This window comes from Drosophila teissieri, chromosome 2L (genome assembly GCF_016746235.2).
Source record: "Drosophila teissieri strain GT53w chromosome 2L, Prin_Dtei_1.1, whole genome shotgun sequence".
Taxonomy (NCBI): Eukaryota; Metazoa; Arthropoda; class Insecta; order Diptera; family Drosophilidae; genus Drosophila; species Drosophila teissieri.
The window spans coordinates 5,017,145-5,035,002 of NC_053029.1; the positions used below are offsets into that span (position 1 = coordinate 5,017,145).

Here is a 17,858-nt window from a genome sequence, read left to right on the forward strand (position 1 = left end):
AATCGAGCTGGCGGCGCCGAGAAAGTAGGGAAAGAAGAGAAAGAGAAAAGGAGCGCAGCGCAAGACGAGAGGAATATGGTACAGCACAAAAATAAAATAAACGCCGCAAGAATTTCAAATTTTGCATCCCACGAACATCAACGACAGACGTCAGCAGAAGCAGCAGCAGCAGCCGCAGCAGAAGCAGCAAAAGGAACAACAGCAATAGCAGGAGAAGCAGCAATAACAACTGAAATAACAGCAGCGGCAGCGGCAGCGACAGCAGTAAAAGAAGCTACAACGAGCACAGCGGCAATAACAGAAGCAGCAGCAGCAGCAACAACATAACTAAAAGCAGAAACAACATCACTAATAACAGCCATAAGAGCAGCGGCAGCAGCAGCAACAACAGCAGCTTAAACAGCAGCAGCAACAACAGCGGCTTAAACAGCAGCAGCAACAAGAACGACAGCAACACAGCACTAACAGCAACAACAACAGCCGCTGCGACAACAGCAACATCGACAGCGACGGAAACGGCGACGGCGACGACGACGCCGACTGCGACTGCGGCGGTGTAAAGAAAAAGCCGCGGACGAGCGGCCACATTTTCAGTTCAGTTCCAACGCTCCGAGTGAAGCGAGCACGCAGCAGCAACAACCGAGCGACAGCGACAGCAGCAACAACTGGCCACGGCAGCAACATCGTTTCGAATTTCGATTTCGAAACAGTTCTAGAATTGCCTGCGCTTGCGCTAGAAAACTCTTCGCTTGCCGTTTTCAAAAATAATCAACAGCTGTTCCATCCAGCACTCTAAAAACCGTTTCTTGTTCGGAGTGCGAGTGTGATTCACCCCCAGTCTTCAGTCTTCCGATCTTTCAATATCTCTATAGAAACTGAGATATTACACAAAACGAGAAGAATCAGACAAAAATAAACACAAAACACGTGCGGTTTCTTGGCGGTTTTGAGGCGGTTTTCGTTCGCTGTGTTTGTGTTTTATGCAAATCGGCGTTAAACTCAATCGTACGAATACGGATTGCAAATCGGTTGGTGCCAAACAAATTATATAATTTGACATAAACAACTAACATTTGTTAGTTGTCGTCGAGTGCAAGGTGGGTTTCAGTTCCTAATGCAAATGCTGCTAACAATTTGATCCTATTACAATTACTAACAGTTTATTAGATCTAAGCTGCATATTTATTAAGGTGTTATTTCCGATCAAATTATTAGGTCTGTTCAAAAAGTTAAGAGTTAATACGGCGCTCCAATTAAAATAGATCGTTAACCTGAAAATGGTGTCATAATTGCTTAGTTAACTGCATACAACTAATAGGTGTTTCAAGGCGCAAAACATAAAAAATAGCAATTAAATGAGGGCTAACTATAGCCATATTGACATAAATAGTGATCTAATGCCTGATTAAATAGTGTTTTGATTGTTACAAAAAACGTGATATGCATACTAATGCTTTGTTTGCAATAGTAAGCTGATAAAAATTAATAGTTTCATTCATGAGCGGATATTTAAGTCTAAACATATAGTGATGATAAATGCTCTTAAGTATATTACATATATGGGTTTATGGGCCTATGTATGACTAATGTTCCAAACATAATTGCCTTTATTTGTAAGAAAATCCCGCCGATAAGGCTGACCTCCCGCGAGAAAAGTGGCGAATTTAGTTAGTTTTCCCACATATACGGGTTGTCGCAAGATGACGTATGGCGACATGTGACCATATAGAAGTCATATATAGTCATTGCCCACACGACTACACGACTGGCTGGCAGATGCCGCTTTCCATGGGGACGCCAGCTTAATAACATGGCAACATGCCACACAGGCCACAGCCAAGGACAATAATTTCGGCTATATACATATATATCCTTGCCTCACACATGCGGGCATAGTTTTGTTGCCATTGTTGTTCTTGTTGTTGTTGCCAGGACGCCAGCAAATATTTGCAGCACAAATTGACCAAACGCCATATAAACTCGCAGTTAATTGATTGTACCAACTTAAACAAGTTGCTAGGGGCTGATTCCAAGAGTTAAGACCCTGTCTGCCTCACATGCACGTGTCTGGCGATAATTAGCATGCAACAAATCGCATAAAGCCAACGAATTTCCATTTGCAACAGCGCAGTGTTTCAACAATTTATCGCGGCGCCAGCAGAACTGAACAAAAGAAAGATAATGACAACCCACTGCAATTGTGGGTATCAAAGAACTTCTAAAAAAATGATATATGCATATCAGTTAAACTACATTTTCACTGGTAAAAAGATATTTAGATAATGAATATCATATCAGAGATACATTTCTATATATAATATTTAACTACTGAATCACTGGACTTGTGCAAATTTGATTAGCCTACGGTTTTTACCCAATTTTTTTTCTTTGACGTGAATATAGCCAAGTTTGCGGCGCTTTTGGACGCCACTCAAGTGTCCGTGTGAGTGCGCGTATCATTATATTTAGAATTTCTGATTTCTGGGCGGCGGCATTTGAAGACGCAGACGACGTTGGCGATAAGGAGAACGGGGAGCGCATTTCGGTGAGGGGGGGGGCCACCAAGTGGCGTAGTTATGAATGAGGCGCGAGCCGGTTGTGTGATATAATTGCCTTGAGTCATGGGACGCATGCATACATATATGTATGTAGTATAGAATATTCCCTCTTCTGGTGAAAATACTTTTCGTGGGCACGTTCAGGTACGAACACGAGACACCAGCGATAAGATAAGATAGCCACAAAAAAAGAAGGAGGATCGAAAACCATGGTGGGGTTACTTCGTAAAGAGTTTCATTAACTTTGCAGACTATTAATATCGCATATGCTAGATATGATAGACACATCCATATTTCGTTTCCAATTTATAAAATTTGTCTAACCTCTGGTATATTTCCACTTGCAGAGCGGCACTTAGCGGCGTCATGTCCAACACGGAGAAAGGAGGTCTGCACAGAGTGCGAAGTAAGTAGATAAAGTGATATGATATGATATGAATGATATCATACGTGATAAGACGCCAACCAATATCCTGGTTTCTTCACATACATAAACTAATTAACTGCATTTGCGCTGCATACTGATTTAAGAACTTTCGAGTTGAAATTAAATATTTATGCGAAATAGCTAGAGATTTGTGGTTACTGTATTGAGTTTCCAGTGTTCACCTGCTGCTTAGCCAGTCGAAAGTGCCAGAACAAAGTGGCCCAGTGAACCGCAGCGCTCTTCGATGGCCGAGCCCCTTTTTTTTCTACGATAAGGCGGCCAGAAACCGCATGACGCCACTGAAAAATGGGGAGCGCCAGGGTCAGTGGGCTTGAAAATCGGGAGCAGAGTGCCCATGTTTGATGGCCAATTGAATTGCAACTCGGTTAACATAAACAAATCGATTTGACTCCTCCGCCGCCGTCCAGTTGGTCGATTGGTGTCAACGAGACAACTTGTATTGAGGTTACAAATCAATTGGGCTCTGTGATTCAATTGAATGCTGATTGACTTTCCGGTTCCTCCATCAATACTGTGCAAATGCTCATCAATCAAATGTCATTTATATAATGAAATTCAACAAGATAAAGTAGGGTGATAAGCTCAGTAAGATCATCAAATTTTTGAATATAATTATATTTATTTAAGTTATCAAAACGATATTTAAAATTTAGCATTGCTGAATATATAACCTAGATAAAGGGCTTGTAACCTGACCTATTTTCGCCCCTTTGTCAGCTGATCGATTATAGATTATTCGCCAAATGGGCTAGATAAAAGAATAGTAAGAGAAATTATAGATGATAACATAATCTAACGTATCTTATGGGTTATTTTTTGTTTTGCTATGACAAGCTGACCCAGATGTGTCAATGGAAATGTGATAAATATTTAATCGTATCAGCCTCGACACCTCGTCAACCTCTCGATCATTGACACCTGGTGGACCCCATACCCTACCATACCCATAACCATACCCATACCCATACCCATACCCTTACCATACCCAACCATCCATGGGCAGACACTCCTCGAATCCGCAGGATGTCAGCGATACGGACAAGGACATGCCCACGCCGTGCGACAAGTGGACTGCGTAGTTGGGCGACCTCATGACGCCATTGTTATGACATTTCCACGGAGTAACGTACCACGTATTGAACTATGCAAACAAATTAGCACAGTCACGCTAACTAAACACGCTAGTTGGTCTAGTCAAACCCCCCTAACCCCCTGAAATTGTTTAACAATTCAAGTTCCGTTTTCTGCGCATGGAAAGCTAAGTTCATGGACTACATTTCGAGTACATTTCGCAATTAATTGAACCACTTTTGTGTGTGGTTGTTGTGGCACATATTTTAAATATCCCACCAACGACGGTCATCCGACTGTTTACTTGTTAATTTGTGCTTTTGAAGCTGTTTAGCACTTTAGAGCCAGACAATCAGTCAATCAGACAGGTGAAGTGGCTGAAGTGGAGGAGGATGGCTGATCGCATGTTTCAGTGCACATTTCGTCGATCCCGTGAGCAATCATGAATGATAGAGAAGCAGCGGGCTCTAACCAAAAGTCAAATTGTTCAATTAGCAGGAAAATATTAAAAATGGTGAGAAATACGTCTCAAGCACTCGTTTATAGCCTCTAATTGAAGGGAGTAGGTAACGGAATTGACTTTGAGTATGCTTATTAGATACGTTGTCCCACGAGACAATTACAAATTCAATTAATACTGAAACAAACTGGAATTCATATCGATTAGATATTCATTACAAACCCGTGTAATTCACACCCACTCACTCGATCGCAAATAAAATAGCAAGGTGTGATTCATGCCTGGTTTTTAATTCATTGTTTTTTGACATTGTGCTTTGTGCAAATAAAATTCAAGGTGCTTAAGTAATTTAAAGGTTTCATAAAAACCGGGAATTTACAAAATGATGCCCATGTATAGTCAAATAATAAACAGTGTTTTGATAATAAAAAGTGTTCTTTTTTAGAGAGAACTAACAGCTTAATTGTAATTGGAGATAAAACCTATAATTTATCATAAACCACTTCTAAAAAAGCTTTCAGTTTGAGTGGTATTTAGCGAATAATAGAACTTTGGCTGGCCTATCACATTTATTTGCGTTTGTAAATTCCCCAGAGGAACGGCTTTCGATGCTCATTTGAATCCACATTTGAATCCGGCGGGTATTCACCCTTGGCAACAGACTGTTGGTCGTCGTCTGGAATTAATCAAACAACCCAGTCCCGCCACAAGTAATGAATAATGAAGCATGTGCTCGGTTCGTTCATTCCGCTTACGATAAATTGTTATTAAACTTTTGTCACTTAACGTCGATTTGTGTGTACTCGATCCCTCAGTTTTATTAATGACTCTCATGATTGGCACTCCATTGTAGAAACTCCGCAACAGGTTCAATTGTTCTATCCGTCTGCTTAATATGCATTAATTAAGTCAAGTATACTTTTTATGTTAATAACGAGATTGCTTTTAATTGAGCTGCAACAGTTTCTTGGAATTTTCGGAGTTGTTTACGCCGCGGCTAGCAATTGGAATTTGTTTATAAGCACATGTCTTGCGCCGTACTTCCGTTGTACATGGCACACTTTATTATTTAATTTAGAAGCAGAAAGTTCAAGTATTTCGACAATTAAAAGTTCCAACGTTAATCAAATCAACAAGTCCAGACAGTACAAAAAAATGCTGGCTTTGACCCGCAAGACCCCTTAATCATTCGCAGTGAGCGATAGTCAAATATGGCGAGACAAGCCTCCATTGATGATGGTTCTGAAATCATATTTATAATACACAATATTTTCATTCCAATCTATATATAGCACCGTCCTTAGTGAAGGCAACGCGTGTCTCGGTTTCGAGTGCCAAAGTTCGGCGGTAGTTTTCGACTATTTGCGAAATAGTTGCTGATAATTTTGATGGGTCCAGAAAATATTGACACTTGGCGACGAGCCCCCTTTTATACATATATACATATATAGTTTTTTTTACTGCCAACTATAATTGTATACGTATGTATGCACGGGGTCTGAGACCCCTGACAAGTTGTTTACAACCTGTAGCTCTTCATTAGCCGGCACGTGCATCTATGAGATATGGCCGGAGGAAATGACAACTTGAAGATACATTCATGGGTGGAACAGCTCATACCAGTCATATCTTATGCTGGATTAAAGTGATTCGGCAATCTGGCAATCAGATTGGCGCTCTTTTGACGTTTACATTGGCCACTTTATGGCGAAATGCAGCTAAGTCAATAAAAGTTCTGGGTTTCCTGCTTCAGACATCAGACATCAGACATGCCATGCCATAAACTTATCAGTCTCGATTGGTGCTGTAAATCTATGTATACAAGTTCCTCCTTCTCAAGACTGATTGCACTTTGAACGGCAAGCGCCACAAGTGCAGGGCCCCAATTGTAAATTTCCATGGAAGATTTCCCAGCTCGATTCAAAGGCACGAATGAATCTAGGACAATGGCGAAGATGGCGATGGGCAAGTTCCTTGAGAGATGGCCAGCAAATCACAATGGTCGATTGCCCAACAAAAGTGATAAGTGATGCATTCAACAAACAGCAATTGGCACAATATAATTTAGCAATTAATTAGCTTATTGCTTATTGTTGAAGTAGAACCAGTTCCACAGAAACAGAAACAGCAACAGCAACTCGAAAACAAACAATGTCGTCGTCGTGGTTGTGGCATTACAATTCACTCGCTTTGAACGAGGCCAGTTCCGTAAATCAGTTACAAACGGAAATGCAGTTGGCCAGCACAACAAAGCCAATAATTGCCGCTAGAAGGCGACGCGGCAATGTCATCCATCCGACAGATATAGATACTATGCGTTTCGACGTTTGAAAATAGTATAATATTTGGGAATAATATTAAACAGTTATTTATTTTTGGTGATTTTTGGTTAAGTCTAGTTATGGCTTCAGTGGCGTTTTATACCGTAGTTGAAAAGACCTTCAGTTGAAGGTCTGATTGACATTTTCTCATGAAAACAGAAAATATCCACTGTAAACGTGATCACATGGAAAACCTCGACACAATCGATTGATCTGAAAAAGCAAAACAGTGTTTTGCATTTCCCCTTGTGGGTAATACCTGTACTACACACAGGTTGGCACAAATTGGTTGTGACTACGATTGGCAATCGGGTGTGTGGGTGTTCTGTGGGGTTGTTGTGGTAATGGCTACAAATCGAATCTGAAAAGTGGGCTCGTGGCTGGCGCGCCTTCGCCATAACTCATACGCCACGTTGCGCCCGCCACGAAACCCGTGACAGGAAAATGACTTGGCACCTTGACGGAAAAGTGCGCATTTGTGTGGTGACGTCGATGCGGGCCTTTCTTTTGCACGGCAAATGGATGGAAAATTTTCGGCCCCACCAAAAATGCCCACGCAAATGCTGAGGACATTCCACCAGAAAATCCGAAAACCGATCACATGCGTTCCATCCATGCGAGGAGGAGAAAATATATCAGTCGGTCGCAGCTGATGACGATATCGGTGGCTAACTTTCACCACGAACACAAGTGTATGGCCCAGCCGAATTTGAAGGTCAGGAATGGCCAGAGAGAATCGAGAGTGGGTCTAGAAGACTGCCAGCGGTGGGTGTGTACCCAGTTGTCCGCATTCGAACGCTAGAGAGTCGAGTCTATTATAAATAGATTCGAAAGTGTAAAGGAAGACGGAATATACTCGTGCAACAAATGAAATACATAGTTTCAAAAGAAATAACAGACGGAATGTACTTAGACGTTTTCGTACAAGACGTTTTCGAATTGCAACCCAAAAGTGCCGGATATGCGTCTTTTCAATTAATATTATATTAAAAATGATTATTTGAAAGCAAAAAGCAACAATCGATCGAGCTCATCTTCCCTTCAAGTGCCAACTAATTGGTGCGCCCTTTTGGTGAATAAATTATATAGAATTTCCCGAGAAATCAATGAACCCCGTAACGAACTCAGATTCACTTGTTGCTGGATCGTAAAAAGCAGTAATTTAAGTATCACGTTTTGCCCGTATTTATTTCGTTTTATTTACTTCGCCGGCTATTTTTAAGTTTCTGCCTTTCTTTGATGGGATTTTTATGTTGGCGCGGACTGGCGAACTTGTTTAAACCCAAGTAGAGCATCAAGCAAAGCCAATAAAGGCTAAAGATCGCTGCAAAAGTAAAATAAAATGAAATAAAGTCAGGGAACGAAACGGAGCCAAATCAAATAGGTTTTTGCACGAGACAGGCGAAAATTCTGAGAACAGTTTGTCAAAATCCAGTTGACCCGGCAGTTGGAAACCCAAATAATTTCGACCGTTTTTAGCCGGTTTTCTGCGCCTCTCGGCTGTAAACATCAAGCCTGGCCTTCACTTAATTTATTGGCAAAACGATAGCATAAGGCAAACACAAAGCAATAGTTTGTTGGTAAACAACGCTTTAAACAAATTAACAGTTTGAGGCGACAATTAATCAAGAACTCTTCTGTTGGAGGCAAACAAGTTTCGGCCATTCTAATTCTCGGAAGGAGTCACAGACTTTAGAATTCGGGATGATGAGTAAGATCGGTTAGAGAACACTTGATGAGTTCATTCGAATAAATTAGAGCTTGGTCTCGAATTCTATTCAATTTAATTTTCATCCCAAAAATGTGCTTAATAGGAATTGAATTTACAAGATGGGTTACTCGATTGCTTCATTAGTTATGATACAAATTAAAGCCCTTAAAAGTGGTTCGCCCATCTCAGTGCAACTTTGTGAATTTAATTTATAGAATTTGTAGTTTATAGGCAGAAATTCCCACAAATTGCGAATTATTTTTAGCTACCATTTCTGATAAGAAAATTTACTACTTTAAAGTCATAGTCCTTGCCAGTATATGGCACTAATTTATTAGAATTTATTTCCCCCGTGGAAGTGGAAGTCGCATAAATCAATCCTTATCAATATATAGTGGCGGTAATTTGCGGCACACGCTTATTTAGCATTGATTTGCGGTGCTGATGAGGTGTCAGGTAACCGGACATGCCCCAGAAATTAACAAAAAGCTACTTGTTAATGATCTAAACTTTCCCATTGACGTACTCCCTTGGGCAATGCTAATCACAGACCTACTGAGTTCACAATATCCCCCGATATTTGGCTACTGAGTTCACAATATCCCCCGATATTTGGCTATAGTTCTGGTCCGATCCGATACGATCCTACTATTCATTTTGAGAGGAGAAACTGGTCTATGTATATGAAACCTTGCCGATATTTGGTGAATTTATTTTTATTTGTGTATTTTGGGCACGTTTTTCTGGTTATATCGAGAATCGAGAATTTATAGCAAACATGCCTAGAGATTTCGTATCTTTTAACGCTTTTTTGATGGTTCAGTTTCGGTTATTTTCGAGTGCTAATTTGAATACAAGTCGAGTGTCTCGCTTTATTGTTGCGCCGCTCGTTTGATGATGCTCACCGATGTCTAGACAAGCCGCCGAGTGGCGTTATTTTCGTATTTTTTTTTGCATGACATTAACATGATATTGGGGCAATAATCAGCGGGGTGGGCGTGTCCCGTCCAGACAGGCGATAGACTGGCCCCGATAGTCGCTTCCCCCAGCTGATAGCGATTTTTGCTGCTTTTTTTTTTGTTGTTTTGTATGGGAAAGTCGCTTGGAGCCAGTTTATTATTTATTATAAATCGGTTGGGGCTTATAAATTTACACCGACACTTGTGAGCATTTCCCCTGAAATTGAAGTGGGGGTTAACTGGGGTTCAATGCCACTTGAAATTTATTAATGTGATTTGCGAGAAATGCAGCCCGCGCTCGAACAATGCACTTTGGCACTTTATAAGCGCCCAAAAAGTGACAGGCTGAGTCCGAGTTGATTGTGGACACCACTTAATGATCTTCGAATTCATGTCTTTGACTTCGCAAAGAGCTGATTCAGTTCCACTGAGTTCCTGCTTCTCGAAATCCAGCTGCACCCACAATACGGCGATCCTCAAATCAAATTCATGGCACATTCGATATGCTATTGAGGTCACCTGACAACGACGGTTAAGTTTTGTCATTGCGATTTTATTGGCTCATTAATATGGGTAATTAATGCTTTTATCTGGGCTGCATCGTGTAATGAAAACAACTGATTACATCAGATAGTAAGTGTAGTGGGCGGGATGTTGTGAGTTGATAACAAATCAGTTAAAATGGGTGTAAACAAAACGTGTCTTAACTTTGTATGCATTCACAAAGACCCATAATCCAGGTAGACTTTATTTGAATATATTTTTTTATTTTACTTGAACTTCAAAGTTTTGTTATCAGAAATCGGGTCGTTCGTTGGGTGGGTTTTTGCTTAGTCGCTGGTCGCCTGATTTTCGGCAGCTTGGGAATATTCCAGAGCCGAATTTTAAGTGCCTAACCTTTCGACGACCCAGACAACGAAGCTCCGACTTATTCGCCATGTACTATGTAGTATCAATGATCGGCCGTGCCTTGGATTCTATGATTAATTGGACTACGCTCTTCCCTTCCAGACTTCCTGTCATGCCGCCAAGTTCTGAGCCTGCTGACCATGCTCGGCTTCATGCTGAACTACGCCCTGCGAGTCAACCTCACCATTGCCATCGTGGACATGGTCCGACCCAATGTCACATCACCGCAAAATGCCACTCTAACGGGGAATGGTACGGCGGCCAATGGCACTGCGTCGCCGGACGGAGTGGATGTGAACGAGGAGCGTTTCCCCTGGGACACCTACCAGACCAACTTCGTGCTGGGCAGCTTCTTCTGGGGCTACATCCTCACCGAACTGCCGGGCGGTCGTCTGGCCGAGCTGATCGGTGGACGCCGCGTCTTTGGACATTCCATGCTGTGGGCCAGTCTGCTCACCCTGATCACGCCGCTGGCGGCGCACATCAACTACGTGGTGCTCATCGTGGTGCGAGTGGTTCTCGGCTTCATGCTGGGCGCATCCTGGCCAGCCATTCACCCCGTGGCCGCTGTTTGGATCCCACCCATGGAGCGCTCCAAGTTTATGTCTAACATGATGGGTAAGTGCATGAGTTCTTTGTCCGTAGAAACTCCCTTAAGCGGACAGGTTTATTGTATTGACTTCCTTTCTCTAACATATATTTACTTTTTATTCCATAGCTTCTTCACTTGGAGCTGCAATCACCATGCCCATCTGCGGCTACCTGATCTCCGTCGCCGGCTGGGCCAGTGTGTTCTATCTGACAGGAGCCGTGGGTCTGCTGTGGTCCTTGGCCTGGTTCACCTTTGTCTATGAGACTCCAGCCACTCATCCCAGGATTACTGCCGAGGAGAGGCGGGAGATCGAGGAGGCCATTGGCACCACCACCTCCAAGAAGCGTCCGAGCCATGTGCCCTGGGGCCAGATGCTCTGCTCTCCGGCTGTGTGGGCCATCATCATCTGTCACGGACTGGCCGTGTTTGGATTCTTCACCGTGGTCAATCAGTTGCCCACTTTCATGTCCAAGATTCTGCACTTCGATATCAAAGAGGTGTGTTAGTTGTACAGGGCTTATCTGGCATTGTATCTTTACTTATAGATTTGTTCTTCTGCAGAATGGCTTGTTCTCGTCGCTGCCTTATCTGGGTAAATACGTTATGGCTGTAGCTTCATCCTACCTGGCTGATTACCTGCGCCAGAAGGGTACTTTGAGCACGACGGCCACCAGGAAGCTATTCACTGCTTTTGGTAAGTAAATTGTACTATTATTCAAGAGTATTCCATGCATATAAAATGTGGTATAAATAGAAAACCAACAGAATTGTGATATATAAAGAAAACCAACAGAATTGCAAAGCAATTATACATTTGTCATAAGTCCTGGCTCATAAAAAATATTTTCTTATTTACAGCTCTGGTGATTCCTGGTCTTTTGATGGTTGTGCAAGTGTTCCTGGGCTACGATGCCACCTGGTCTGTCACCATCTTCTCGCTGGCCCTGTTTGCCCATGGAGCTGTGACTGCTGGTTATCTGGGCAATGGCTTGGATATTGCACCGAACTTTGGCGGAACCATTTTCGGACTGGCCAACACGCTGTCCTCCTTTGGAGGCTTCCTCTCCACGTGGATGGTGGGAGCCCTCACCTACAATGATGTGAGTGAATCTATCTAAAAATCGGATGTTACACAAAATATTAATTTGAGTGTTCTATCAAACCAACAGCAATCCTTCCATTCGTGGCAAATTGTGTTCTGGATTCTAGCAGCCACCTATATCTCGGCAGCTGTGGTGTTTGTCATCCTTGGCAGCGGTGAACTGCAGCCGTGGAACAATCCTCCAGAGCGTGTTAGGATCAGCGACGTCACCCAGGAGGAGGGTGTGCCCCTCAAGAACGAGAAGTGATTTCACATCACCAGTGAGACTCATTCGGTGCCACATCTGTTCCTGATGAGCGGAAGAGCATGAGAGCCAAGTGGAAGATATCAACCCACCGAGAGTCATCATCCGCACAAGTTATGGTAGTTGCTACTGCACCATTGAGATTACGGGGCTTTCATTTGGCAATTCCTTGATCAGAGAACTTTAGACCGAAAGGCACCGAACACTCAGTACACAGAGAAAAACATGATATGAAAGACATTATTTTTATAGACACTGCATGGTTTTTTCGCACAAAGAACACACACACAAACATCTCATACCCATACAAAACCCCAAAAACCACTGTACACCGATGCACTCGTCTGCTAAATGGAAATTGACTATATTTATAAGTAATATTTACTTTAGTACGCCTACATATGTAACTGTAGGCGATATGTACGTAGCCTAAATGATTTATAGTATTCTGTATGTCCACAGAGCGCACAGTTGGCTGGTGGAAGGACATCATCCTATTGTCAATCCACGATTAGCTGCTGTGCCGCATATGTTTCGTTTAATTTATAATGTAGCCCATAACTACCATCTAGCTTAGATGAACAAAATACTTATGCAAGTAGGGAAATACATAAAGATATGCCGATAGTATAGCTAAGTTGATAAACCATGTAACTTTGTACTATACTTGACTATTTATGTAATTAATTTAAACATTTCTAAGTTCATAATAAAGCGTAACTCAGAAAGAATGAATAAAGTGTGTGTTTCAATGGATAATATAGCAGCTGACTACCTACCCAAAATCTTTATTTGTAGAAAAGAAAAGTACAAATTACGCCAGATACTTTTAATGTTTCATTTACAACCAGTTTTTAATATATTTAAGCAATTTAACTTTTAGTTTACATTATACAGTTCTACATGATTTTTACATCTCATTAAGTTCAATTTTTACATGACCTCGTTTTCGTTTGTTCACTTGCTATTGCCAACTTTTAGGCTGACCAATACAACGATTCCCTAACCTATGTTTAGTTTTAATTTTATTTACAAAAGATAGCTAAGCCATACTACACACAGATTTGCTAAGCACCCAAATACACGCGTATTTGTATACAGAGGTTAATTAGTAACTAGATAGGCGCACAACCTACGTGCTCGTCTCCAGACTGACATCCATTAGCTCCTTGGTGATCTCAGTTTTGCTCTTGAGAGGAACAGGATTGCTCAGCGTGTTGGTATCCTGGCTGAGAGCAGGTGGAGGCAGCTTAAAGCCACTTGGAGCACCCAGTTTGAGGGATCCTCCAGTGAAGACAGGAGGCACTGTTGTGGTGGATGTGGTGCTGGAACTGGTGGCCATTTTGTAAAGCAACTGCAGCTGCTTCATGGCACTGGAGGGATCTGAGGCCTGTGCCTTCTCATTCTGATAATTGACAGCGGAACTTTCTTTCGCCGGTCTTTTGAGCTGATCCTTCGATTTGTGCTTCTGCGGCTTCATGCCATTCGACCAGGTCTCCAGCCAGCTGGCCCCATTCCTCTCCGTGGAGGTCATCAATCTCTCCGCCTCCTCCATCACCTGCTGGCGGTAGAGTTGGCGGGCCAGTGCCTTCTGATCGCTCTGGCTCACCTGGCGCTTGCTGAACGACTGATCATCCTGGCTGGGCTCACCGATGGGACGGGTCTCCTTCTGGGGACCCAGTTCCACCATCACCTGAAAGTCCGCATGCTCGCCCAGGCGAAAGCCAAAGCCCAGACGGGAATCAGTTCCTGTTTTAATAAGAAAACGCATTGATTAAATGGTTCCAGGGAATAAATGCATCATCTTACCCTTTTTAATCGGTGGTATATTGGAGTAAACTATGGATAAGATGGAGGGCAGTTCCCGGGGCACAATGAAAGCTGATGCATTTTGTGCTGTAAAAATACAATATATAATTGACATGGTGAGCCCAATGATTGTATCTCTCTTCTGTCGGCAGAGCCCCAGCACTTATGTAAATTTTGGGCCAGCTCATTTCAGGGCGGATTATGTAACTGTGTTATGGATCCACGGATGACTAACAGTGCGTATGCTTAATGTCTTACGGCTCTAAGGTCCGTTTCACTTTGAAGGTCGCTTAAAAATGCCAGGTAATACAACATTATCTAGATAACAATACAAGTTAAAATAAACTTTTTCATTCGTAACTATTACATAGCAGTTAGGCAGGAAAATGTGTTGATTAAAACTATTTTCTTGTTCAAACAAACTGAATTAGTTGTAATCAGCTCATGCATTTAAATTTCTAGGAAATTATTCTTGTAATAAATGAGTTAATAGTAATTAAAGCTGGCCTAAGAAATCTTTGTATCCACTTAAACTTCAGAGTCGTATTATTTTATTATGATTTTTTTACGAACCTAACTAGTTGCCCAATTCAGTGGAAAAATACCTTATGATTTTACTCCATGTACTTTGATCGCAAGGCGTACTATACAAGAACCATTAGGTAACTCTAATCCGCACCACCATTAAACCGAAAAACTAAAAACGAATCACATTGCGAGACAGACAATGAGACCCATAGACGATCCACAGGTTAAACAACATCTGCGGCGATCCGACGACCTTGACACAAAGACCGGCAACAAGTTGGAGCTCATATGCGAGCTCAGGGTGCCAAAGTCTGCCTTGGCGTCACCCGAAGATCTCGATAGACTGTCGTCGGATCGGTTGAAGTAGTTGGACCGGTTACAAATACTCCAATGTGGGCAATTTGAACGATTTGGAAGGCATTTACTTACTGTGGAGCAGGCCGATCAGCACGGGCAGCCAGAGGCTAGCGAAGCCCCATTGTTTTGGCCAAGACATCATGGCCAGCAGCAGCAGTCAGCATTTATGTGGAGCCGCAGAAACTGCAATTACACACAGGCGATTACTTCATGCCACCAGATGATATGATTACTATTTGTTGCAGAATTTAGCTGCAAACCACGCGATTTTGTTGCGCGTTTGCGCAACACTCAGAAAACCCGATTTCTGACTTGAGGTTGGTCAGTTGTTGAGCGCTTGTAAGAAAAAAAAAGCAGGTGCGTCATTTGGATAAATATTTGAAATATTTGAGTTGCCAAGTTTTCGTTGGTCGCTTTTGTTTACGCGATTTCGATTCAAATGCGATATGCAAACACAAACACACACACACATACCAGACCATACTATGCCATATCATACTATACTATACTATGTATTTTGGGTCTGGCTCGAAATAAAAGCGTAAATACAAAAATCCACAAAGCCAACAACACAGCAACACTGCGGTTTGGAAATCACTCTCACTTTTGTTCAATGAGCTTCGTATTGTTGCTGCTTTTTTTATGTTTTTATTTTTAAGACTGCCTTGTGTTCATTTGGTTGGGTTTTTTTGTTGTATTTATTTACATTTGTTTTTCTTTTACAGTTTGGCCTTGTCTCATTTTGGCCCTGATTGATTTCGAACTTCTTTCGGCATTTTTTACTGCTGTAAATTCATTTACACGCTAACTTCCCAAATTGCCGCTAATAAACTGGGCAAACATCGCGCAGAAATTTCGGATCGCATAAAAATGAAAGTTAGTGGACTCAAAAATGTGCCTTGCTATTTTCGGCAGTAATGCAATTTTTTTTGGTTTCTCAGCAACAAAACAAAACGCAACGCACATACGAATGGCATAATTAAACTAACGTATTCTTTCGGTTCAATTCGATTCAATTCGATTCGATTTGAATTGCTTAGCGAGTGCCCACCGTATTTCAATTGACAACTTGTCCGCTGCGCGTCTGCAAGGCGACTGAGCTGAAAATCGAGAGTGTTTGCGGTCGTGCAACACGCGCTTCAACTCCAACGCAGTGTCGCTCTCTGCGGAAAGCTGGGCTCTGCACTGCAAGAAAACAGGGTATATGTCATGAATTAGAGCTGCTTAAGACGGGATCTGTGCAATGAACACAGTCACCTGATATGTCTGAAATATGTCTGCCAAGTTGAACGAATATATTCTATAAATTATATATTTTAAAGTAATAATCAAGAAGGCATTATTTGTTTTATTTGCTTGCATATCTTATAATATTTCCCAGTTTAAATAAATATTACAATTATTTTGAAGTTAGAAAAATGGGTATCAGTAATTATAGTTTATTAAATCCTAAAATTAATTTATTACATTTAAATCTTAGATCAGTTAAAGTGATATAATTGTATATACTTACCCCTTTTTTTCACTGCACAGCGAGTCACGTAACTTTGCGCGGTAGCTGCGTACTCTCTTACCATTGAGCCGCGCTTCAAACTGAAGCTGAAACCGAAACTGACTCTGAGTTTGAAACTGAAACTGAATCTGAATCTGAAACTGAGACCGGCTGTTGGCATCTGCTCCATTAACGTCATCTTCGACTGAAATTGGCGCACTTTGCTTGGACCCGGGTTTTGCCTTCTGGGGTCTTGGCTTCAATTTTTTGTAATTTCTGTACTTTGGTTTTTTTGGCACATTTTTGCGGCATTGTGAAAGGTTGCTTCAGGGCGGCTCAGTTTTATTTCGCTTTTATGTATTGTTCATAAAATAAAGTATGAAAAGGATGGAATTTTATTCAGTTGTCTGGCGCCTTCAGCGGTGATTATGTTCAAGCTGTGAAAAGAAAGTGCGAAAAGAAAACTATTGAATTTTCCAAATATTATATGCAGCAGTTGAGAATGCTGGTTACCAAATTAAAATTTAAAAACCATTAATTAGCACCTATAGAAAAAAATATAAAACCTACTATTTAACAGTTTGCCTTTTGACTCTATGCAAACGTTTTTAACAACTTTTTAGGTTCATTGCGCCCCGTAATTACCATAAATGCCAATGCCTCTTTGACGAACGCCCCAACATAAAGAAGTCCAGTGTACATAGGGTACCCAGTGAACCCCGACGATCGTTTCGCCCAGCCGCCATATGGATTATATTGTAATGTATGCACACTTTGCATAACTCAGGTCGGGTTGACATATAGACCAACTCCACATGCCGCTTTTAACGACCCTTAGTCTAATTAACGAAGACGCACGCTGTAACTTTATGCACGAACATTTTGTTTAATTGCCCAGACATAGAGAGCCAAGCACATGCATCATCTGTGCCAAAAAAAGAAGTAAAAATCTTTATGCAATAGGCGTTGGCAGACTCACACACATGCACAGGAAGAAACTTACTTATATAAGATATGTCCCTATAAACATATATAATAACCCTCATATTTGATAAATATCAGTTATTACTTTGTTATAAAATAAATAAAAATTTGTTCAAAAATATATTATTTCTTACAGTGTATATACCGGGACAAAACAAACAAGCTGAGCGGTCAATGCATGAAGTGCAAATAGTTTGGGAGGCTGCATCTGCATAATTGCCATTGCAATGTATTTGTCTGGGCTTCTCTTCACTTTTCAATTGTTTGCCTTGCAATTGTTGGTCTGCTAAAATTCACAAAAATAAACGAAAAA

The 17,858-nt window shown here is 41.6% G+C and overlaps 2 protein-coding genes across 3 annotated transcripts; one reads left to right on the top strand and one right to left on the bottom strand.

The window, feature by feature from the left end:
* Positions 1-587: 587 nt before the first annotated feature.
* LOC122626058 (sialin) lies at positions 588-13,106 on the top strand. Its single transcript, XM_043806167.1, has 7 exons — positions 588-1,097; positions 2,906-2,964; positions 10,540-11,055; positions 11,156-11,526; positions 11,591-11,723; positions 11,888-12,129; positions 12,199-13,106. The coding sequence occupies exons 2-7, from the start codon at positions 2,925-2,927 to the stop codon at positions 12,376-12,378; spliced, it is 1,482 nt and encodes a 493-aa protein (XP_043662102.1). The 5' UTR covers positions 588-1,097; positions 2,906-2,924; the 3' UTR covers positions 12,379-13,106.
* Positions 13,107-13,379: 273 nt separating this feature from the next.
* Positions 13,380-16,156, bottom strand: LOC122626431. Of its 2 annotated transcripts, none has more exons than XM_043806691.1 (4): positions 16,121-16,156; positions 15,142-15,252; positions 14,185-14,271; positions 13,380-14,124 (listed from the first exon to the last, which is right to left on the bottom strand). In XM_043806691.1, exons 2-4 carry the CDS (start codon positions 15,209-15,211, stop codon positions 13,508-13,510), a joined length of 774 nt encoding a protein of 257 aa, XP_043662626.1. In that variant the 5' UTR covers positions 15,212-15,252; positions 16,121-16,156; the 3' UTR covers positions 13,380-13,507. The 2 variants fall into 2 exon arrangements, with proteins under 2 accessions (XP_043662626.1, XP_043662627.1); XM_043806692.1 differs by lacking the exon at positions 16,121-16,156 and adding an exon at positions 16,059-16,084.
* Positions 16,157-17,858: the final 1,702 nt, after the last annotated feature.